At 38.4% G+C, this 25158-nt stretch overlaps 1 protein-coding gene across 2 annotated transcripts; it reads left to right on the forward strand.

Moving 5' to 3' along the window:
- The first annotated feature begins 1467 nt into the window (after positions 1-1467).
- si:ch211-204c21.1 (disabled homolog 2) lies at positions 1468-25047 on the forward strand. 2 transcript variants are annotated; one of them, XM_058374658.1, is made up of 15 exons: positions 1468-1742; positions 11767-11968; positions 16400-16548; positions 17720-17818; positions 17904-18035; positions 18134-18217; positions 18764-18787; positions 18900-18932; positions 19362-19424; positions 20777-21352; positions 22184-22337; positions 22504-22992; positions 23078-23157; positions 23671-23767; positions 23876-25047. In XM_058374658.1, the coding sequence occupies exons 2-14, from the start codon at positions 11887-11889 to the stop codon at positions 23737-23739; spliced, it is 2034 nt and encodes a 677-aa protein (XP_058230641.1). In that variant the 5' UTR covers positions 1468-1742; positions 11767-11886; the 3' UTR covers positions 23740-23767; positions 23876-25047. The 2 variants fall into 2 exon arrangements, with proteins under 2 accessions (XP_058230641.1, XP_058230640.1); XM_058374657.1 differs by having other exon boundaries at positions 1470-1742; positions 23873-25044.
- Positions 25048-25158: the final 111 nt, after the last annotated feature.

Here is a 25158-nt window from a genome sequence, read left to right on the forward strand (position 1 = left end):
CAGGAAGAGGAAGAAAGGCAGTGTGTCATTCCAGGGTTTGTGTGACATACATTTCCTCCTCTCTCCCTTTCTTTTGAATTCTTCTGACACAATCATGTGGCTGTCAACATAATTCACTGAACGGAGTAAAAGAAAGCATTCCTCTTAAATATTTCGAGCATATCTGTATAAGCAAAGATAGTCTCTGGATATTAGTGCAGTTCCTAAATGCTTTGAGAGATCTTTTACACACCAAAACTGAGAATGCAATAAGCTACATCCTTAATCGTGGCATCCCCAGATTGCAAATTCATCCATGCAGCATCTGCAGACTTCTAATAAAGATGTTTACCCTAAAATTTGGAGAAATCTGTTACTCATGCCCTTGGACTGTGATTGGCCAAGAGAAACCCAAGGTTTAAGTAACCAAAAACAAGCTTTATGTACAATGTGCAAGTTGTTCTGTTGACAGACAGCAGTGACATCAGCGTATGGAAAACATTTCTAGCTGCTGCAGCGTAAGCCCGTGAACAACTCCCTGTCAAATCACAGCTTAAAAACAACATCCTAGAACTAGAACCATGGAAAAGAGGTTCGCTTTTTGCGGCAACAGAGCCTGTTAACTTTCACTATGAATCTATAATGAACTCAGATGTTGAGCTCCTGGTTACACAACTCCAACTGACTGTATATGACTGTAGAAAGGACATTCATAATCACACTCTGGTGTTTTGGGTAATTCAATCTCAGACAAATGAGGATGAGGTTCCCTTTTGAGTCTGGTTCCTCTCAAGGTTTCTTCCTCTTACCATCTAAGGGAAATTTCCCTTGCCCTCAGGCTTGTTTATTAGGGATTAATCCAAATAAATTGAAATAATAGTCTAATATAAATTGTGAACTTTTTGTACTACATTTCTTATGTACTATAAGTAAAGCTGCTTTGAGACAATGTCCACTGCTAAAAGCGCTATACAAATGAAATAGAATTGAATTGAATTGAATTGAAAAATAAATTCCACCCTCAGCACATATTTTAAATAAATAATTAATAAAATATATAATTTTAAATAATATATTATATATAGGCACTCTTTTATTATAATTAATAATTAATTGTATTGTATGTATGTATGTATGTACATTACTGCATTTTAATACAAAATATTAGGCATATTATTTAAATATTCTGCCTATTTGTTGGCACTATTGAGCATTTTATTTCTGATCTTCCCAGTGACACACACCAAGCTGCCTGTCTGCCTCTCTTCCTGTCTGTCTGTCTGCCTGCCTCTCTGTCTGTCTGTCTGCCTCTCTGCCTGCCTGTTTTGACACTATACAGTCTGTTAGTGTGTGCTTAAAGTCGTTGCCTCAGTCCATTTAGTGAGGAAGGACTGTGTGTGTACGTGTGTGTGTGTGTACGTGTGTGTGTGTGTGTGTGTGCTCCGGCTCTTACAGAGTTAACTGGAAGCCGTGCTGAAGGCGGCACTCTGTGGGGGAGTTACTGCGTCTCAAGCTGCTGCTGCAACATCACAGCACATTCCTGAGAAGAGCTGAGCAGAGCTGCTAACATCTGACTCCCACATCTCATCTCATCTCACCTCATATCATCTCATCGCATATCATTTCATCTCATATCATCTCATCTCATTTGAGCCCACGACAAACCGACTGCACTGTAGGTTATTCACACACCGCCATCCGCTCCACGGGCGCAGCAGTGAAGACTATGCATGGTGTAAGCACCACTGGGAAACTACACGTCGGTGAGTACAACGATGCCTAGAAGCTTTTTCTGTAGATTTGTCTTTAATCTTTTTGAACCATTATACTACCTGTCATATATAAATGCATTCAAAGGAAGACGCATCAGAAGAAAAAAAATTATATATATATATATATATATATATATATATATATATATATATATATATATATATATATAATCTGAATATACACTATTGCCAGTTTCTTGTCTTTATTAATTAACGCATTTACATGCATGTTGTTATTTTTAGGCTAGACCTGTAGTCACCATCCGGCTTGAATAGGACGAAGCCACATATCTTACCAGCAGCGCAGCCTTAAACGGCACGGTCTATCGAGCCTGGCTGTCTGTACCGCGTTATTTACATATGACACACGAAACGTCCAGTCTGTTTTTGCCCCAATGTTTGTGTGCTATATTTTGACATCTTCGTTTCGACCTTTGCGCTTTGCTATTCTTGCTCGTCACGACGCGTGTGTATGAGGAGTGTTTCACATCGCGTGCCAGGCGCGAGCTCAATAGGCTTTGCTAAAATGTAGCCTGGGGTGTGATAAAATGTTGTGTGTGTTCAAGCCTAGTTGACCATTCCTTTATTGATTTTGGTGTCTACACCGAGGAATGGCCAAACCCCTGCGTTAGAAATTGTCAGTCTCTGTATTGAGATATTCCTACATGATGTATCAGGCTAAATTAGGCCTTTAATATTCTCTTGAGGATTCAATCAGTGGTTTAAGTGTTTTGGATTGTAAAGAATAACCAAGGAAAGGAGTTAGTCCTGATAACCTTCATCAAGAAAATACAAATTGGTTATTTGGTTGATTCCTTATTCTATCCTTAGGTGTATGGTTCACAAAAGACAAGACCTTTACTCATTACCTCAGTAACCTACCATCTGTTGTTAAAACATATGACCAGTGTCTATGTATGATGTTTATTTTAAGAGAACATTGTGTACAAACACTTTTTCCCTGACTGCTGGAATGATCTAAGTCTGCAGGAATGTGTGTGTGTGTGTGTGTGTAGACCTGGAACTTTATAGTAGTCCAGGATGTGGAAAAGTAGAAAGAAAGAGAAATGAGAGATGACAGGAAGAGCAAGTAGGAGGGGTGAAAAAATGTCAGGGAGGCCTAGAAATAACCATAATTATGGCAGTTTTCTCTCTTTCTGTCTTTTCTGTCTTTGCCCACTACTTCGCCACCCTTCATGTTCCATCTAATGGAGGAAATGCCACTGTAAACTCCATTTCGTAAGGAGCCGACAGAACATGCAATAGTGTTTCGAACAGTTTGGAGTGTTGTGTACCAACAAAAATGTCAAGGGATGACGCATGATGCGCATTTTCTTTATGTGGCTCCTCAGATAACCATGGATGCAGAGATAAAGATTTAATCTCACAGAAGGTAACCACACCCCAACTAAGCGCCCCTAAATATCTTAGCCGAGTAAGGCGTTTAAACACAAGTCATCACTATGTGTTTTGCTGTGTTGTAAGAAGTGAAATGACATTTTTTTGGGGGGAAATAGCAATGTTTGAGTATGACTCAGAGCGAGACACTTGATTTTTTTCTCTCTCTCTCTTTTGGTACAATGCGTGCAGTTTTATTGGAAGCAGATGTTGGCGCTTGACTTAATTTCCCTCCTTGAGTCATTCCATCGCTTTGGCTTGCTCTGAAGCATTTCTCCTAAGCTATCCACCTCTCAATAGAAGGAAAATAAAGTTTAGTGAAGAAAGTTCAGCAAGGACAAAGAAAAGTAATGCGAGGTCCCATTCACAGTACAGAAACTTTTCTCATTTGAATTTTCTTGGTTGTCTTTCTCTGTATGAATAGGGTGGGGGAAAGGAGTACTATTGTGTTCCATTGGCAACGTATACAGGTCACTAGAGAAGTCATGGTATCTCTTTTACATGAAGAGCTGTATTTCAGTGGGGTGGCCACATGCTGTGGTAAATGACCTTTGCACTGCCTGTTTGTTTGTGTCCCACTTTCCCCCTCTTGTGAAGGAAGAATGAAAATCTGGACAATCACTTAAAGTCCTGCATTGCTCTGTGGTAGGAAAAAAAAAAGAGTAAAAAGTTGAGACCAGATGTGGAACCATTTGTTTTCTTCACTTTAAAGCTGTAACAGAGGATGACACTTGACCTCCATTTCATATAAACTCAATAGTTTAATGTTTGATTTCTCAATTTGTATAACCATTCTTGTGCCGTTTGAGTAACTCTTCTTGACAAAAATATTTGTCCCTGACACCTTTTGGTGTTAAGAATTTCTTGTAATGGTGACCTAACATGTTCTTACACTTGCAAATTTGTACTGACTCAATGACTGACTCGATTGGAAAAGCCATGGTATAAAGGTTATGCCTAGTTAATTTACTCCTTAATCACCTCAAAGCCACTTGATGAGGCTGGGAGAATTGAGGAGGACTGGATCCCACTAACGCTTTGTCAGGAGTTTCCCCAAACAATTCCACCCCATAGTTCATTGTCAGTACAGTATAATTGAAAATGAATGGCCAGTGCTGACTTTCTCACTACCAGTTTAAGTAAACAAGGGCATTTTACAGAAGTCCTTGAGGAAAATTGGCATTGTCTGGTGTTTGGTGTTTGGTTATGTTTTTAAACTCCAACACCACTGACGTTTATGGCCACACAAGATGACAGCTTAAAACTGTTTTGTTGTCTTCGTTCACTGTTCACTCTTCAAGTCTCTACTTACTATGGGAACTGTTATACACTGTCCCTTTCCCATGGAAAAACAATATAAATTCAGAGTACTTATGTTAACAACTGCTTTTGGTAGACTGTGTATTTTGGTATTTTCTTCTCTCTCTTTTTTTTTGGATTATCATAAGCACCTGGACGTCACTGTAATGAGAAGCTATGTTTATCTTGTTACTTTGCTCTGAGCATAAATTGCAGTTATTACCTGCACCTCCCATATAGGTACACAGGTATACATTTACTGTATTTGCTGTTTGAGTGTAGCTTTGTTGAGCTGTATCTCTATGATCTGTTGCTATGGACAATTTGGCAGCCTGACCACCACAGGACCACCACCAAACTGACAGCTGATAGCATAATGCTCAACACAGTAATGATCATTTAGTTAGTGTGTGTTACACTGGTATGAGTGTTCCTGTGAAGGAGCTTTCCACAGATAGACAGAATAAAGGGAATGGACAAAGTCTACATAGCAACAGATGAGCTACAGGCAGTAATTATTTACTTACAACTTGAACCTCTCTTATAGGTTCAACTTAGGTGGGCTAAATGAGGTGGCATCTCAGAGTATTGGGTCAACTTAGCATTCCAGATATATGCTAATGTCATTTGCAGTTGTTTTATAGTGATGATTTGTTTTGTTCGTATTTAATTGCATTACTAATCAGAAATATTTTCTTCTATATAAGACTTATTTGTCTCCTGGACACAGAAAAGGAGATTCAGGTCTCCTCTGTTGATTTCCATCATTATTGTTACTATTTACACGCTTGCCAGGTTGTGTAAAGCTCCAAAGACCAAATCATTTGATGCAAGCTTGTGACTAGTAAACTGAACCGATAAATCCCTTTAAAGCTATTTATATGTGTTTGTCTTCCCTCCATTTTGTTTGATTTTGTGTCTCTGGTGATGGATTGTGTGTTTGCTGTGTAAAGCCAGACTATAACAGCTCAAAGTAGAACACTTATGCCAGTACCTGTCTTAAGGAGCATGTGGGAGTCATGGCAACTCTCCAGAATATGCTCTGTGGAAATCATCTATCTTTATTTTCTTATTTTTCACATTTACATGCCTCTAGTTCTCAGTTAGGGATGACTAATTGTTGACTGGAAATATCTTGGCAGTCTTTGCTTTTTAACAACATGGCCAGACCTCCTTTTAACCTGTAGCAGTTCTTCAGAGCAGATACTCAATATATATATATATATATATATATATATATATATATATATATATATATATATATATATATAAATATATATATAAATATACTCATTTTGAAATATTAACACATTCTTAAGTACATGTTATTTTAAGGTTTAGAAGTGTGAAAACTAGACATGACACTGATCTAATACCCAGTATTGATATAAGGCCAATACCTGGAAAGATGTCTTGGATAATGAAGAAATTATATCGGATATATGAATTTTTTGGAATGGGAAATATTTATATATAAAGGGACTTTTTTATTTTTCTTTTATTAGGATTCATTTTATTATACTTCATACTTTATTATATTTATAATATTTGTAATAAATATTATAATATTTGATTTTTCTGCAAACAAGTTTACTTTTTAAATAAAAAAATAGAATAAAAAAATACTAAAAATGTAATAAAATGTAAACATTTACAGCTGCCTTGTAAAGAAAGCAATTTCGGATGGGTATGGGTACTGTCTGATTCTCGTGGTCCCAGTATCTGTATCTGCCCTCTGTATCTGCCGTCTTAAATGGAAAAACAATGTTATGGGTTCAGTAGTCGAAACTGGGTTCAATAATTTCACCAACTGTAAGATAGCAGCAAGTAAAATGCTGTTTTTTCACCCCAAAATACAAACCTCTCATTATGTGTCACTCTGTCATATGTTGTCCCTGAAGAGGTCTGTAACTTGTACGAACAAGGCTACTTTCATTTTAGTGTTAGCTTAATTGCTACCTAGTTGCAATTTGTGCTTTCTTTAACAGTCTAATTCTAAGGTACGGTCTTTGGCGAATCAAATATATGTGGCCTCAGACCTTTCAATAACCTTTGCAGTCTTGTTTGGGGTAACTGTTCAATATACACCCACAGAGATACTTTTTGTTCAGAGACTTGTCCTCTTTGAAACATTCCTGGCACAGAACTGAGGTAGATGTGTTTCAGCTTCCAGGCTTTTCTTGATGTGTGTATTTAGGGTCCTGCACAGCCTGTGTGAAGAGAGAGGCATGGAGCCAGGGAAGAGAAAAGCTGCTGTTTACTGTACACTCATTGTTCTCCCTCACTGGAAGGATCCTCAAAGTGGTGGCTTCAGATCTGGCCGTTTTTGTTCACTTTCTTCTCAGGAACTAGATCCTGCGGGGGGCTGGAGGTCATATCAGGCCAGACACTAGGTGTAAACATAGATGTTGTATTTGGGGCTTAGATATAACCAGGAAATCCTGAAATCATCTGTTTTAATGGGGGAAGAGGGTTTAAAGGAAATGCATGTCTCCAAGCGACTTCTAAAATAATTCTTTGAGGTCCTGGAAAAAGGAAACCGCATACTTTAAACTAACACTAAAGGTGTTTAACAGGTCTCATGAAATCAGAAATCTCCTCCAGTAATATCTAGAACATATATATAGGTAACCCTTAGGTGGGTCTTGCTCTAGAGTAGTAGCTTGTTAGCAGTAATATGGTTTGAATTTGCACTTTTCGGCCATTTGTCATCCCTTACACTATTCCCATTCTTGCCATCGCTTTGTTGAGTTAAAATGGTAACAGCTGATGTGGAAGAGGGTGGAATTTGTAGAAGGTTGTGGTTATGTGGTTTAGAAGATGTTTTACCAACCCAATGTTCTTCAACATTGGAATATTTTGCTTCCTCACACTGAGTGACAACATGATTCCTTCTTTAAACATTGGGATGGCTCCATCAGTAAGAGTAGCTCTTGTTAATCTCTCTGCTGTTCTCAATATTTAGATAGATCGCTAAGCTACCGTCAGGTCCGTTTATTTTTGAAAGGGGTGTGGCGTATCTTGACCCCTATCAGAAGTGAGGCACTTCAGAATACTGTTACTCAGCATCCTGATTATAGGGAATCAAATCACAATTCAGAAGCCATTTTTGTGGGTCATAAACCCTCATAATCTCTCAGAATTTATGTAAATGACTGCTGTTCAGATTGAATTTAAATGAGACGCACTATGTGGTACATGTAAAGCTATGTAAAAGAAAAGAAAAACAGGCAAATGACTTGATAGCTAGCAATTGAATTGACAAATAGATTAGCAAATTAGAAACTGATTAGAACTAGCTCGCATTAGATTTAAAGTGGTACAAATCTGATATAAAGTGAATGGGTGGGGCTAATCTACGATAATAGAGGAGTAGAAAAAAAACAAGAAATCCAAAATGGTAAAAAAAAAACAAAGGTATGACAAAACAAGCCATGCTGTATGTGCTACCGCATATTAAGCTGTTTCAGGCAACCTCACGTTTCTATGACCCTTTGCTTATAAGGTTATAAAATCATAAGGTTTACTACGACTTTTCCAGGACAGCATTTTCCGTTATTCACGTGATTGCATGCTATTTCTAGATATCTGCAACTAATAAGAGTTAGCATGCATAGTTTTAGTGTGCAGGTCTGCTTCATGAAATTCTTCTGAAATTCTGTCACAGCCTGGTACCAGCTGTCAGGCCTGATTAAGGTGCGTCCCCTTCCAGCAAGAGTTCAATAAGAAACATCTTTGCATACAGCTTTAGAGGATTAGCTGTATCAGATGGAGAATTCCTATAAAAGTTCTGCCTTCTCAGCCTGCCAGCATGCTACAAAGATTTTTCTTCACCAGATTTTGGCAATTTCTTTCACTAACTGGTTTGTCCTCATTCTAAGAAAATTATTATTCTCTCAAAGGTCACTTAACTATTGGCCACATGATGGCCGTGGAATATTTTGTTTTGTACACCACAGAGCAGGTGTGGTTGAGTCTAAAGCAGCTGCTCTTTTTATAATCTAGTCTGAACTCCATTTATAGTCTCGCAGCTTAATTTACATACATTATCTGCTAAAAAAAAAAGCTAGGTTTGTGGGTCGGTTGCTGCTCAGTGAGGTGCAGCTGATTATAGCATTCAAGAGGAAGTGTTAATGTCAGGTGGGAGAGAAAAGTGCTTATGTTCACCCAGCCTGAAAAAGGCACAGGAAAGGAAAGAGGCTGTAAGATAATAAAAGACGACCTTTTTCCATTTTGGGAAATGTTCAAGAAAGTTTGTTAGTACTTGTATGTGTTCCGGGAATTACTTGCCCGTAAACAAGGCATCTTACAGTGCAATCCAGCTCGTGTGTTTAGAGGAGGATTTGTAAATCCTGCTTCTTAAACTTTGGGAACATTTCATTCTCATTACTCACAGCTCGTACCATAGCCACAAACTCCAAGTGTTTCAGTAGTCTGAGAACAATAAGGATTGTAGCACCGCATTCATCGAGAGCAAAGAAGCCTGTTTATAGAATTTACATTGATTTCTTGATCTTAAGTAAGTTGAAAAGGACAACGCCCCAAATATTTGTGCAAAGGTCTTGCTCTGATTTCCCCGATTGAAAACAAGCGCAAGAAGACAATCAGCCTATGTTCTGAATAAGGTGGAGGCTTTATGAATTGCAGATGCAAGGGAAGCTCCCATTTCCTTTAGCCACGTATTTGGTGACATTTTTTAATAGTAAGACAAAGAATATTGATAGCATGTGTTCTGTTCTAATACCAGCATTTTAATTTTCCCCCCTTAAATTTCCCTTTTGGCTTCTTCTTGCTTCCTTTTTAATACATATTTATACAAATACAATTATGTAAACCTTTTTTAATTTCTTCAAGGTGTGGCAGAGATTATGGAAAGTAAATCTGACTGTTGCGTTACAGTTTCCATTAAGGAAAGAAAACGACTGCAGCACAGTTTTTCAAGCTCAGAGAATTTATAACCGCTGCGGTGCTCATTAAACAATGGCTTTGTTGGGAGAGAGGAAACATGAAAAAGTGTTTGGAGAGATAAGCTAGCTGAATGTTTGGTGTGGTGGAATAAACAATGAAAAGTATATTCTTGTAGCAGAACAGCGCAGCCATTTTGGGACGCAACGGAATTCAATAGCTTTGTCTCGGCTTCTGTTTGACTGCAGGGACACTTTGAATTCTGCTGTTGCTTATAAGCTCATTGCCGTTGCCTTGGACTGATGCAAGGGGAAATTTCTACACTTATTTATAATATGCAAACAGTATAATTCAATCAATCTATCTATCTATCTATCTATCTATCTATCTATCTATCTATCTATCTATCTATCTATCTATCTATCTATCTATCTATGTACTCATTGTTAAATGTAAATGTTTCATTTCTTTCATATAAATGTGATATAACAGTTATAAGCAACCCTATAATAATGGATTTCTCACAGCACTTAATAAGCAAACATATCAACACTTTACAGATAAATTAAAGAAAAAACAACAAAATTACCCAGCAACTGCTTTTTTTTGCATTAGTCTGGTTTTGTCATAGTTTTTTCATAGCCAAAAACTGCGCAAGAATATAATTCCCATAAGCCACTGGACCTCACCGGATCTTGTCACATGACTGTTCGCACCTGGTTCACATTTTGGCTAAATTAGCACTAGTATTTGAGTCACATCTTGCACAGCACTCCTGTTCCAGCCTTTATTTGTGTCTGTTTTCATCTTTAATGCCAGGAATCTTTAATTCCTGGCAGGTTGAAATATTTATTGTAGTCTCACTCAGTGCCATGATGTGTTTCTAACATTCAAGTAATTCACGAACAAAAGTGCAAAAACAAGGTAAATATTTCACCTAGGTTTTAAAGTAAAAGTTTTTGAAACCTTACTGGCAAAACTGAATGGTCTGCTGTTGGCCAGTAGTAAAGGATTAAAGGAACTAATAATATGATTTCATCCTTACTTTACACTCCAAGCAACTTTGCTAACAATCAGATAGTGTTCAAACTGAATACTTGTTTTTAGTCCAGATTACACTGATCAGGCATAACATTATGACCACTGACAGGTGAAGGGAATAACACTGATTATCTCCTCATCATGGCACCTGTTAGTGGGTGGGATATATTACGCAGCAAGTGAACATTTTGTCCTCAAAGTTGATGTGTTAGAAGCAGGAAAAATGGACAAGCGTAAGGATTTGAGTGAGTTTGACAAGGGCCGAATTGTGATGGCTAGACGACTGGATCAGAGCATCTCCAAAACTGCAGCTCTTGTGGGGTGTTCCCGGTCTGCAGTGGTCAGTATCTATCAAAAGTGGTCCAAGGAAGGAACAGTGGTGACCCGGCGACAGGGTCACGGGCAGCCAAAGCTCATTGATGCACGTGGGGAGTGAAGGCTGGCCTGTGTGATCCGATCCAACAGATGAGCTACTGTTGTTCAGATTGCTGAAGAAGTTAATGCTGGTTCTGATAGAAAGGTGTCAGAATACACAGTGCATGATGGGTCAGGGCTGGTTTGGCAGCAAAAGGGGGACTAACACAATATTAGGCCGGTGGTCATAATATTATGCCTGTTTTGTGTATGGCTGTACTATATGTGCTGTGTGTGAGGATTTACAGTTTTACTGGTAGATAAAGGAGACATTTTTGGTGAATTTGCAGTGAAAGCTTGCATTAATGTAGCATGATTCCCCATTTCGCAACACCAAAACTTCCACATTTTGCACTCTTACAACTGAGTTCTGTGTGAAATGGTAAGAAAACTGCAACGTTAGCATTTCTAAAGACAAGTATCTTCGTTGTGGATATAAAGTGTCATTATGGTGATGGCTACAGGCAGTATACAGCCTGATATCATTTTTTTCACAATTGTATAAGCCAAATATCTTATTTTTTTTCAGAAATAAATGAACAGTGTGGCATATCATGGCTTATGTGATATTTTTAGAAAGGACGGTTTTTAATCATTTCCTGTCAGGAGCTTTCATATAAAAGATAAATGGATGTTCACTTTCAAAAATGGTTAAAGACAAGGCGAGTTACATCTAATTTTTCATGTTATGAACATCAAGGAATCAAGTCATTAGCAGTCAGCTAGCGCTTTACAGTATGCTGCTTCGAGTGATAGATGAGTGTGGCTTCTTATAAAAGAGACATTATCGCTTCATCGGCTTCAGAATCTTAATTTTACTGGTTTTGTGAAATAGCACTGAAGCCCTAATTCCATTCTCCAAACAGTTTACTCTTTTATCCTCTCAACCACGTTTAGCTTGTTTTCTTTTTCCCTTGAATTCTTTCACTCAACCTTTTCCTCTCACATGTCTCCCCAGCTCATGCTTTGCTGAACATGACCCACTGCTGAGTCAGGCTGTAGCAGGCATACTACACAGTGGAGAAAAGTACAGAGAGCTGCTTTCGATCACCCCGTCACGTGAGGCTGGCCTCAAAAAATGTCTGCAGAGGTGGAGTCCGGCATGCCTCCAGCAGAGCAGGCACCCGTGAAGACGCCATCCAAGAAAGAGAAGAAGAAGGGTATGTGAACATGCTCAGTGCTGAGAGTTAACAACATGGTACATGGTTATGGAATTTGAGAACAGTTTGTTTTCCTTAATGCATCGTTGGAGGTCATGATTTAAAATCTGATGGCCATGTGCAGAGATCTGGCTTATTTAAGGTTTTTGAGTTTGATGTATGGAGTGTATCTCTAGGATTGTGGTTTAGTGTTGTCTTACATGTCCTCTTTCTTTCGTAATCTTTATTCCCTTTTCAAAAGAGGCAGCTACCATTTCTTTGTTATGATGTCGGCTGTTATTCTTTTCCTGCCATGCAAGAAACTTCAGGGACGATAGAACTCTTTAGTAGTTCACTAATATCACACATATTTTAAATATATGGTGATGCTTTCTTACATAGAAGAACACCTGAATGGTCAGACTTGTAATGTTTAACAGAAACCCCATTCAGCTTGACGAATACAGGACTTCCCTTTTTCTTGTTCTTTTTCTTTCCTATACATAGAAAAAAAACAGAAGGCCATCAGTATGACTGGGTGTAGGACTAAAAAAACCACAGACGTAAAATAATGCTCCAAGTATTCATACTATTTCTAGGCAAGTACGTTCATTATGGCTCATTATGTTCTGCAGAACATCCGGATCCTGAAATAGCTATCTGACATGCTTTTAGCTCTGACTCATTTATATTTCCCAAGACCTGTTTGCTTTCTGGTCCTTGTTACTGCGTACCTTTTTAAGTAGTTTGATTGTATATGCTGGATATTTTGAAGTAGTCACTGAATAATATACTTCATAGTGTTGAATATGGTGCATTCATAGTACACTGTTGAATTGCTGGCTGGTCAGAGGTGTATATCATAATATATATACCCTAACCCTAACCCAGCCTGCATTATACCCCCTAATATTGATTATTTTCCTATCACACTATACCTTTTTTTATTATTTACTTAATAGTCAGCATCAACTTAAGTATAATAACTGAATAATACATCAAGAGTGTAAGGGGTTAAATAAAATAATTCTAGATTGCTAACAAAGTAGGTCTAATGAATTAAGTATGGCTCCCTTACATATTCCCTGACCAAATATACCACTGCTTTCTTCCAGAACAGAACATTAAAAGCCTCTATGCAGGATTTTGTGGGCCTCCTTGACCCAATAGTTCTCTGGATTTATTTTTGTTAAGCTGGACCCAGTGCATAGTGATGTTGTTTGTCTTCTCCAGGCTTGCTCATAGCGGAAGAGTGCACCGGTGATGGATTCCATTAAGGATGTATCCAACAATATCTTCCAGCTGCGAGTTCAAATCCCTCCCCACCCTGTCTGTTTATGATTCCTTTTCACAGGCATGAAAACAAGTGAAGAGTTTCTCTGAGGAGAGTTTGTACTGAGGATCTTACATTTACGACTTAGGTTACAAAGTGCATCTGGGCAGTTCATGTCGTAATGCATTTCCTATCATAAAACAAATCCAGCTAGATCATGTAAGCTGATGAGGTGTTGTTTTGTTTTGCTAGCTCGCTCTAGTTTTCGGAAGAGCACAAGACAAGTCTGAGGTCTAACAGCTGTGGTGTGACTGCTCCAGTTTTCACTTTTGCTAAAAAAAGCCTACTTGTATCAGTAACTTTATCAGCAGACTCATTTGTAAATAGCTGGGTTTCTAGGTAGTTGTCACTTGCTAACGTCAAAGCACTTCATATCAGGACCAGAGTGGGAAATGTTTAGTCTGAAAATAATGCTGTCTTGCACACAAGGACCTTAAGAGGTCAGAGGTTGCGTCGTAAACAACATGTTCAATGAGGTGGTGTTTGCAGACACAGAGCAGTAATGTTTCACCATTTCAACACCCTACCCCATCTATAAAGAGGCTCTGACTCTGATTCATTTGTTCATTCACTTATTCATTCTTCAGTAAGTGCTTTGTAGTGGACAGGGTTACAATGGATTTGGACAATGGAGCATGAGGGGAGAATATATGGATATATGGATATATTTTACACAATTTAGCATGGCCAGGTCTCCTAATGGTATGATTCTAGTAGACGGGAGGAAACTGCAGTTCCCTGTGGAAGCTCTTACAGATATTAGGAGATCATGTGACTCTCCAAGTGACCGGCAACCTTTATAACAGGAATTTTAATTTATTTGGCAAACATTTACATACAAATCACCAATCACATTCACAGCTCTCTCTAAAGACGATTACGAATAGTTTTGAACACATGGGATGAGTGAAGAGTTATTTTTAGTTTGTCTAAATAACTAAAAATGGACAAAACATGTTCATTTTTATAGGCACACTTCACCAAGCCTTCCATCTTATTTCACTGGCCAAAGCCATCAAAGGCAGTTGTGTCTGATGTCTGATCTGTTTAAAAGGGGAGGAAGTGACTGAAAGAGGCCTGCGCATTCATTGGTGTGGGGGTTGTCCTGTGTCCCGTTGATAATAAGAGGGGGGGACCATCAGCCTGTTGAGTCCCTGCATGTTTTGAAAGTCAATAGCGTTCCTTAGTTTGTTCACAAACTGTCTGGCTATACCCATTCTTTCACTCCCTCTCTCCGCCCCTGCCATCTAAACAGGGCAGACGAGAGTCCAGTGGAGAACCCCAACACAATTAGCTGAGAGCTGAGGGTGCAGAGGGAGAGGAGAAACAGCCAATAGGCCTGGATCAAAACATACAAACTAAATAAGATGAAAGAGAAAGATGGTAGAAAAGCAATGTCTGATAGCGAGAGAGAAAATAACAGATCGAACACTACCCTGTTCTGTGAAAACCAGAGGCTAGTAATAGACTTGAAGTAGATAAATCAGCTGATCAGCAGATCACACTGTGAAAGTGATCTCAAGAGAGATAACACACACACACACACTTGCCTTTAATAACAGAAAAAAATCAGCGGGATAGAAAATGCTGACTCAAGAAGGTTTGTTTTCTTTGCTGTCAAATAGAAATGTAAGCAACGTAAACAGTATGTTACTGAGCATATTTACCATACTTAACATCCTTTTACCATTTGTCTTCACTCTTCTAAAACTTTTAAATTATATACTGTAAGGATTCAGAGTCTGGGAGTCACCCAGAAAAGGGGGGTTCCTCAGAGTTTCTGCTTTATATCTTACGTCTCAGATAGTTTTGCTTTGCTTCTGTTGCCGCTGGATTGCTCTAGATCTAGCTCTTGCTTTCTGTTAAGAGGTTTAGTTGAATTGCATTTAATCTAATCAAATCAAACCGAATTGAATTAAATTAAATCTCTAAACACGGCTAATCATCATAATAGAGCTCTGGATTTCGATGGTGTTTTTCTGACCCATCTTGTGCCACTTAATTAACGTTGGCCACATGAATCAGTTAAATCAAAGTCACTGACATGAGAAGACCTTTAAGTGAACTACAAAGTCTGCCTAATAAGCACCTAGTATAATGATGGGTTGTGGGAACTGCAGAAGACCTTATCTCCCCTTTTGGGCTATCAAACAGTGAGACTCAGCCAGGAAACACTCAGCATTTTGTTTCAGTATAAAACATACTGTTGTGAACAGTTTGTACTTTTTGCTGCATAATTCCCTTTGGTCAGGATACATAACTCTGTGAATTGAAATTCTGTTGAATTTTTGCAGAGTTCAACCTCTTGTTCTTTTTTTTGGCTATGGAGCCATACATTTATATAAGTTTTTAAATATTGGCTTCTCTTTTAATGCTTATTTTAGGTTTGTGGTTTCTCCAAGTACTTTATTATGAACGAAATCAAATAGTATGTCATCTGTTAATGGGGCTGTTTTTAGGAATGAGTCCAAGGACTGGAAAAAAAGTGCAGGAGAAATATATATAACTGAAAATATATGTATTGTTTAAAATATAAGTATAAGCTATCAATGGTAAAAAAAAGAAAAAGAAAAATAGGTCATTTTTTATCACTTGCAGAGTCAGTGCATTTTTGCGTGGAACATTTTGTATGAACAGATAAGATTGAGGTTTGTCGATTAGGTCTTTGGTGTACTCTAGCATTCATACTCATATCTTGAAATTCATACAGTTCTGAGGAGAGCGAGTGAGATTAAAATGCATGATTAGTTGTTGTAGCCATGTTTTCCTGTTAAATATTTTCTTAAATATGTTTTACTAAAGCATGTGCAGTCATGATCAGATTAGAGCTCGAATAAAAAGGTCAATATGAAGAGGTAAGGAGCGAAATGTATGTGGAATCTGGTTAGAAGTATAAATGCTTAGAAATATAAATGGTCTAAAATAATATGGATATTAATGAAGTCCTTAAGTAATGTTCATCTTTGCTGCCCTTTAAATGCTTATGACAAAGATAAGAGGAGCAGATCACATCGTAAAATCCTGATATCGTCTACCATAGGCTTAACCATTCAAAGTCATGTAAATCTTGAATCTTCGCTTTGTTTATTTATGAGCACTTACACCAGTCTCTATCTCAGCTTTAGCTACTCCGGAGAAAACAGACGAGTTCCTGCTGGCCAGGTTCAAAGGTGATGGCGTTCGGTACAAAGCCAAGCTGATTGGCGTGGACGATGTGCCTGAAGCCAGAGGGGACAAAATGAGCCAAGACTCCATGATGAAACTGAAGGTATGTGAAATAGTAAGACTTGAATTTCTTTCGGAAAAGTCCTGATGATGTATTCTGATTGTGTATTTTTAATTGATGTAAATATAATACGATAATAAATTGTTTACTCAAATCTAAAATGCTCAAGAAATAATAAAAGGATCTGGGAACAGCTCCATGACTTTCAAATGGCTAGCATTCGTGCAGCACTGCAAAAATATCTGATGAGAGCTTAAATAAATAAACATTTCTGTGTAATGTGGTTATGAGATTATTATGTAACAAATATAAGACTATTAATCCTAGACATATGGTACATACTGCTTTTAGTGATATTACAAATTTTGCATTGCCAATTCTCAGCAGTTTATTTAACAATAGCTAGACAAAGCTAAAGCTACGTTCACAAACACAGTGATTTTTATTGCTGCAAGTCGTCAGTCGCTGTACTATGAAGTTGCCAGGTGGCATTTTTTCCTACTGGTTGCCTTAATAATAATGTTTAGCAGTGGGTGGTGCAACGATCATTCCAAATCAGTTGTTCTTGCTGTTAAACTTACACAGATTAGGGAGATTTTGCGTTTGTGAGGGGCAGTGATGGCTCAAGAGGTTAAGGATGTGGGTTGTTGATTGGAGGATCGGGGTTCAAGCCCCTGCACCACTGTTTGGCAATAGAGCAAGGCCCTTAACCCTCCCTGCTCCAGGGGTGCTGTATCATAGCTGCCCCTGCAATCTGACCCCAACTTGATATGTGAAGAAAAGAATTCCCCTGTGCTGTAATGTATGTGTGGTAATAATAAAGGCTTCATGCCCTCAGTTCTTGTATATATATAATATTCAGCAGCGTATTTAAACATCATATCATACAAAATGAAGGAGAAGCAGTGTGTGCTCTTTGCCACGGATGTACTTTCTTTGCATCCGTTTGTAGTCGCTCTCCATATTTGCACAGTTGCCAATGGCTGTTGTCGCACACAGCTGGAAGTCTCCAGCTTTCACTGAAAATTAATTGTCTCTGGTCACTTTGCTGCCATAAGCTGGTGTATATGTAAACATAGCTTAATTATATTTTAGAATGATAAAATATTAAATATTTTTGCTAAATAATGTACGGTCACATCATCCATAATTGTTTGCGGATCAGGACAGGTTCAAGCAATTGAATAATAGTAAGCTTGTGGCTGTTTCTCAGGGCAAGGCAGCCGCTGCTCGCTCTCAAGGCAAGCACAAGCAGAGAGTTTGGGTGAACATCTCTCTTTCAGGAATCACTATTACAGAAGAGAAGACAGGGGTGAGTCTTCATTGCCATTCGCTGCCAGCTCTGTTTGCTTTCTCCCTTTAAAAAGCACTAGTTATATATGATGTCCTCTCTGCAGGCAATACTGATGGAACATGCGGTGAACAAGATCTCTTTCATAGCTCGCGACGTCACAGACAACCGAGCGTTCGGCTATGTGTGTGGTGCAGAGGGGCAGCACCAGTTCTTTGCCATTAAAACTGCTCAGCAGGTCTGATGGGCTTTCTTATGGACTCCAACTCATACTTTTTTTAAACATGAAAATTTTTTGAAAACATTGTAAGTGTGAACTCTTGTGTTTCCTTTCAGGCAGAGCCTCTTGTGATTGACCTGAAGGATCTCTTTCAGCTCATCTTCAATATGAGGAAAAAAGAAGCAGAAGGATCCAAAAAGGTAAAGGAAGTCTATATTGGATTATTACATGGTCACATCCAGAAAACTGCAGACATTCTAATTACAACTTTCACCCCAGGAAGTAGCTATTATTATAGCATCATTATATGTGGCTATTATGTGGAATTGTGTATATAGTAACAAAATCTGTCAAACCAGACATCCAGACCATCTAACACAACCACACAGTGTTGGTGTTTTTGCATACATAGTTAATGCTTAGTGGAAAAAAAGTTGAATGCTAAAAGCTTAATCTGAAACAGATATTAGAGTAATCATTAGTGATGATGTTTGGAATAAGCATGACTCAGTCCACACTTCATTCATGTTGGTCTTTACATAATTCACTCCAACCTGGGTGTGTTTACTCTTCTAGACTCCACAGGCATTTTATTGATTTCTATGATATCTATGTTGATTAATATCAAGAAATATCAGTTTGGGTATACCTGTATCATCTCTAATTAACTTCTAATCACTGTTAGATTATTGTAGCTCTCGTGTTATCTTTGGTCTGTTGTTAATCTGATTATATCTTCTCTCCAGGAAGAAACAAACAAAGTGGTAGAGGTAAGTATTGACTATTACAGAGACTGGAAACGACTAATGAAGTATACTTCTTTTAAGAATATTCAATATATTAAAAAAATATATTAAAATAAATTCTGTATTTTCACCCTAGAATGGAAGTGATGCATCACTCAGCAACAGAAAGGTGAATATTAATTATGCTGTATTTTTGTGTTTTATGGTTAGAGCTCATGGTGAGGGATTTTTACAAAATCATAAGAGCAACTTATATCACAAACATGATGAGCCTTTATTCTGCCACAATTGCTATCTCAAAAACAAAAAACTACCATCAACCCAAGCCTAAAGCATTAAAGGTGACTTAAAACAGGACAACAGATACACAAACCGACAATATCCATTCAGTATCCATCCAGTCAATTCTTTTGGACTGTATGAAAAATAAAAGATCTCATTCACTTTTCTTGAATGATGGAAAACTGAAGCTCATTCTAATTTTTCTTCATTTTGTTGCTGTATGAAATTTGTATGACTTGCATTCATTTAATCACTTAATCATAAATTCCCCTGTTTTCTGTTTTGTTTTGTTTCCCCCCCGCCCCATTCCCTCTAGGGTGTGGAACAGCTGGACCTGTTTGGAGACATGTCAACCCCACCAGACATGAACTCTCCTTCGGTAAGCCAACACCATCCAGAAAAACACTAGGTAGAGTTCAAAAATAACTGCGCCATTAGACTTAGGAGTAAATAAGCCAGTGATATCTAACTATGTTATGTGAAATTTACTCAGATCAGAATCAAATACCTAATACTGAAATCTAGCCATGAGGGTCACAGTCCAGTGACGGTCCCATGCCCGGATAAATAGAGAGGGTTGCATCAGGAAGGGCATCTGGTGTAAAACATTGTCAATTGGACGTTTGGGGGACGAAGTTTGGCCAGGGAGGCCAGATTAAGATGGTTCGGACATGTTCAGAGGAGGGAGAGTGAGTATATTGGTAAGAGAATGTTGGACATGGAGCTGCCAGGCAGGAGGCAAAGAGGAAGGCCAAAGAGGAGGTATATGGGTATAATAAATGAGGATAGTGGGTGCAAGTGTTGAGGATGCAGAAAATATGGATAGGTGGAGAGAGATGATTCGCTGTGGCGAGCCCTGAAGGGAAAAGCTGAAAGAAGAAGAAGAATCAAATACTGAGCAGGATCCATGTTTTTCTGTTATATAGCAACTTGCTGTTTAGCAGAACCGTGGTATGTCAAATGAATTAGACATGTCTGGTTCCAGCTCACTTCTCCAGCTGTGTTTTTGGACCTTGTTGTCAAGACTCTGGTCTGCTCACAAACTGTCAAGTTGGCCTCAGCTTTAAGGAAATGAGGTTTTTGGGAGTAGTGGAGTTTGACTGAAGCCAAGAATAATAACTGACGTTGTGCCTTACACAAGGCTCAGTTGTTGGAGGTTCTAGCACATGAAACAGATTTTTTTTTTCTCTTTGACCATAAGAACAATAAGCAAACGTGTTGATTTGTCCGAACCTGGGATATTAACAGGGTTTGTAGAAAGAGCTTATGGCTGTAGCTGTAGAAATAAATGGGTTCATTGATCTGGAAAGCAGTAAAGTGGAAAATCTGTGGTAAAATAATAACCATCAGTGACATGGTATTTGCATGTTTCTTTATGTTTAGTCCTAATGAAGTGTCTGTTTTTTCTATTAAATTGCAATAACCGTGAGAGTTAAAGTTCAGGTAATTATCTAATAAACTAGATGTCTGTGAAGTCAGTTCATATGTTTTACAGTGTTTTGGTGAAATTCTGTCCCAGTCATGATTGTGCATGAGAATGTTAGAATGTAATGTTAATGTCATTTAATTGGTCAATCATCATAGCATGACATTGTCAGTGATTTCAAGTCAACACATTTTACATTTTCACATCTGGTTGCATGTTTTGTGTTGTGTTGTGTTATTTTTACAGTGCCTTTGCTTAGTGGTATTCCATTACATACTGATGCAACATGTATTATCTTCTTCCAGGAATCTGAGGACATCCTCTTGCTGGATCTGTCCACCGAGATAGACAGCAACCAGAACTGTGTGAAAGGCAACCCATTTACTAACTCATCCTCTACCCTCAGAGCCCAGTCCAGCCTCTCGCCTGAGAACCCCTTCACCTCTCAGCTCAACTTCTTCCCCACCCCCAGCCAAGATCCTTTCCGGGACGACCCCTTCTCCAAAAGCAACAACCAAGCAGTCAATCACAACTCCGACTCCCACCAATTTTTCAATGGCGACCCCAAGAACGGTGACTCAGACTACTTGGGCCAGCAATTTGACCAGCTCTCCAACAGGACAATGGTCCAGACACTTAGTAATGGCCAGTGGCCACTAGATGGCAGGCCAACAGAGACAAATGCCTGGACTCAAAATAATATACCAGAGAGGGAACAGAATGGCCACAGCGGAAAAGTGACACCAGAAACTGCTCAGAACGGAGTGAAGCATGAGAACGGAAGCAAGTCTGAAGCTGCTGTCAACCAAGCCAAGGATTCTATTATCATAAGCCCTCCACCTCTTAACACAAAAGCTGGCCGGGGAAGGAGGGGTGTGAAGGTGAGGACGGAAAGCTTTTTGAGGAAGCAGACTGTACAAACAATAGGGTGTTTTATATGAGACTTCAGAAAGCACCAGCTCTTTAAGAACCTATATTTACTGTTGTTTACATACGGTTACAGTTATATGTTTGGAAATGAATTTTTGCTGTGCATTTACACAGGGGTACGGCTCGGAGCAGAATCATACAGGTTGTCCATTCCAAAAAAGGTTTAAATATGCAAGCCAGAAGATAACTTAAACTACCTTAAGCATATAATAAGCACATAGTTTCTATAATTGTATTTTGTCAATGAAGTTGGCTATAAGTAATATGAACCATTCATTACATTAAGTCAAAGGCTTTATCAGGTTAATGGCAGACCTGTGGTTGTAATGAATGGTTACACTTTTTACTAAAAAGACTCAGTGAAGAGGCTAGACACCCGGTTACTCACTGTGACCTTGAAATTATATCTAGTTCTATCTATTTTTTTCCTCATACATATTAGTACACATAAGTTACTTATGATAAGTTACTGTGATGGTGAATATATGTGAGAAGTTTTACAACAATATACTGATTGAAATATATTTGTGTTGAAAAAAAAAAAGTGTAAAGCATTTTTTATATTAAAAATGTCAGATTTATCAGATCAAACCTAAACAACATGCTGTCCTAACGATTTGATCTGATCTTTTAATGCTTCAGTGAATGAGAGAATATTAGGTAAGAAGTGCGGCACTTAAATTCTTTTATCTGCCTTTGTGAAATCAGCGACTTTTAGGGTTTGATATATTGCACTGCATTTTATTACTAGTTTTATTAAGGGGTTTCTGTCTACTTCTCAGTCACCAACAAATGAAAACGTTGCTGCAGATCCGTTCACTTCACCCACTCAGTCTGACTCTCCCACTCCACCTCAACCAGACAGTACCCCAGTGAGCTCTGTTGATTTTTTCAGCAAGAGCGCCACCAGCACCTCAGACACCCTCACAGGCCTTGGTAAAATTCTCAAAACTTTGTCCTTTAATTCTACACAATTTGTCTCTTGTGTGACCCATTTTGAATGGGTTGCTATTGTTAAATGGCATCTCGGATGCAGTAGAGAATTTATATCTAGCGCCATCTTCTGTTTAAATAAATTAATAATGCTGTGTCTCTTTTTAAGGAGGGCTGTCTCTTGGACACTCATCTTCCTCCTCTAATCCTGGTACAGCCGCATGGAACGAGTCCCTCTCTTCCGTGTTCCCAAACGTCACCAATGCTTTCACACAACCTTCACCCTATTCCACCACTCCAGTACAGAACTGGGGAGGCAGCCCTGGAGTTTTCGGGAACACATCCACCCAACAGCTTCCTTCCTGGCAAAACAACACTCCTGCTTCTAATGGGTCCTGGACTCAGCATTCAGCCTTGGGGAACCCTTTTCATTCCAGCATGTATCCTCCAAATTCAGGCCTAGTTTCAGGAGGACAGCAGAGCTCCAGTCCCCCTCCACTGATCCCACCACGGGCAGGACCTATCAAAGAACCCCCTAAGGTGGACACTGATGCCTTTGTGGACCTGGATCCTTTGGGGGAAAAAGAAAGGAAGGACATCAAGGAAATGTTTAAGGATTTCCAAATGGCTAAGCCTCCTAACGCCCTGGCTAAGAATGGTGAGAAGACAGATTTTACTGTTTTTTGTCGTCCATTTGTCTTGAATTGCAGTGAATATACATGAGTGTGGGTTCTTTTTTACAGAACCACTTAAAGTCGGTGGCCAGAACCTGTTTGATAGTCCTCTTGGATCAACTGTTTTTGGAGCACCAGCAACTACTCCAGTACGTTTTTGTCCCTGTAGTTTAATAAAATTTAGATTCATTACAATAGAACAACTCTTGCCTGGTTTTTGATTCATCATTATTGATGTTGCATGCACACTCATGCTAGTACTCAAGATCTGTTTCACTATTAGCCTTGCCAGAAATTTGAAGAACTAAATTACCTGACTGTGTGTGTACGAATACATATTTATTTATTATTGAGTATGCAATGTAACACATTCACTCACTATATTTATACTGTTAAATTCTCATAATCCGGTATTTCTGCTGTCTTTTAAGACCAAACAAGAATTCCAGCACAATGCAAGTAAATAAAACAATACAAGTAAATAAAACAGATATCACCCCACTGTGTTGGTGATTTTTTTCCTTAAATGTATATTACTAGATAACTAGTAAGTAATTTTTATAAATCACACAAAGCCATCACTGGGTTTTCTGTACCTTAGATGTATGCTGGTTAAATGAGGTGTGCACTGTCTGTTAGATTTTTTATTTATTGTTTTCCAGAGTGCTCCTGCTATCAAGGTTGTGGGATCAGATCCCTTTAGAGCCCCATTTGGAAACCCCTTCGCATGATGTCTCTTCATGATCATGGATCCACAAAGTAAGTCAAGCTTATTTTAATTGAAAAAATGCTTACTTCATGATTTTTATTTGCTATTTTAAGTTTCACTGCTCATCTTATGGTCGGGTTTTTTTTTTTCCACAGCAGTTCCTGTTAAGGCACAAGGTTTTCCTGTGAAGTTCTGCCTTTTCCAGCGTATGCGGTCAACCAAGATGCTGCCCAAAAGCTCCATGAAGCCCTCCTCCTTCAGAAACACGATATGAGATGACCATTTATGCAGTACCCTAGGCCAAAATGGCAGAGTGCAAATGTTCACTGATATTGCTTCATTTTATATGGCACTATACTAGTGGTTAATGCAGCCACTGGCAAGAAAGCACAAACTGAACCAGAGGAGAACACTGAGTGTTCATTGCGCAGATAAAAAGGTCAGGTTTGTGTGGTTCATTGCAGTATTAATGCTTGTATCTTTATTTCATTTACTTGGCTGATGCTTGTTAATTTGCAGATGTTTTACAGGTAATAGCCTTTCATGCCAGACTATTTAGTGATATAGGAATGCTATTTGCTTAAGCTTTTTCCTTTTCATTTATCCAGTTTATGGTCAAATGGTTATCATATATATCTGTATACTAGCTGGTTTAAAGTATGTCATTTTTTACCATTAATGATGAGCCAAGCACAGTCACTCCTATGGAGATGTTAGGAAAAAAAATGGCAGACTACAGCTGGCAATCTGCTTCATATTGCTCTAGTACTGATACCATAATGTCTTGGGCTGAGTACTCCACTCTGTATTGTACTATTGAAATATTATCAAGCTTCAGTTTTTAATAAGCGTTCACGTGTCTTATATGGATTCTGATCAACCCAAATCATTCATGTACTTGACATAAGAACGTCTATGACTTGTATGTATGTATTTTAAAGATGATGGTCAGACACTCGCGCTTTTCTTGCCACGTTACGCTGAGTGACATATCAAAGAAAACAAGTAAGCAAGGGGTGTGCTGTGCACTGTGAGATGTAAGGTCTGAGACTATCAGTGTGCCTTCACCTCAGTGACTTCAAGGAAGACTGAAAGACGATCTGACTGTACTGTACTGGAAGTCTTGTCATAATGACTTATGAGTTGTGTGTGTGTATGGAACTGTGTATGTGTGGTGCGTGTTTATATATATATATATATATATATATATATATATATATATATATATATATAGTGCACTATGCCATTTATCTTGTAACTGTAGTTGTTGCAATAAACTGGAATTACGGTTAATAGAATGGGATTAAAAAAAGGTGTCCTGTTTATTTGTAACAATTTGTATTTCATCTTTTATTGGAGTATGTGTTAAAATAAAGCGATTGCTCTTTAATAATGTTCCGAGTGTCCGTTTGTGTGTACATTACATACATTACACCCATAC

Source organism: Hemibagrus wyckioides, linkage group LG22 (genome assembly GCF_019097595.1).
Source record: "Hemibagrus wyckioides isolate EC202008001 linkage group LG22, SWU_Hwy_1.0, whole genome shotgun sequence".
Lineage (NCBI taxonomy): Eukaryota > Metazoa > Chordata > Actinopteri > Siluriformes > Bagridae > Hemibagrus > Hemibagrus wyckioides.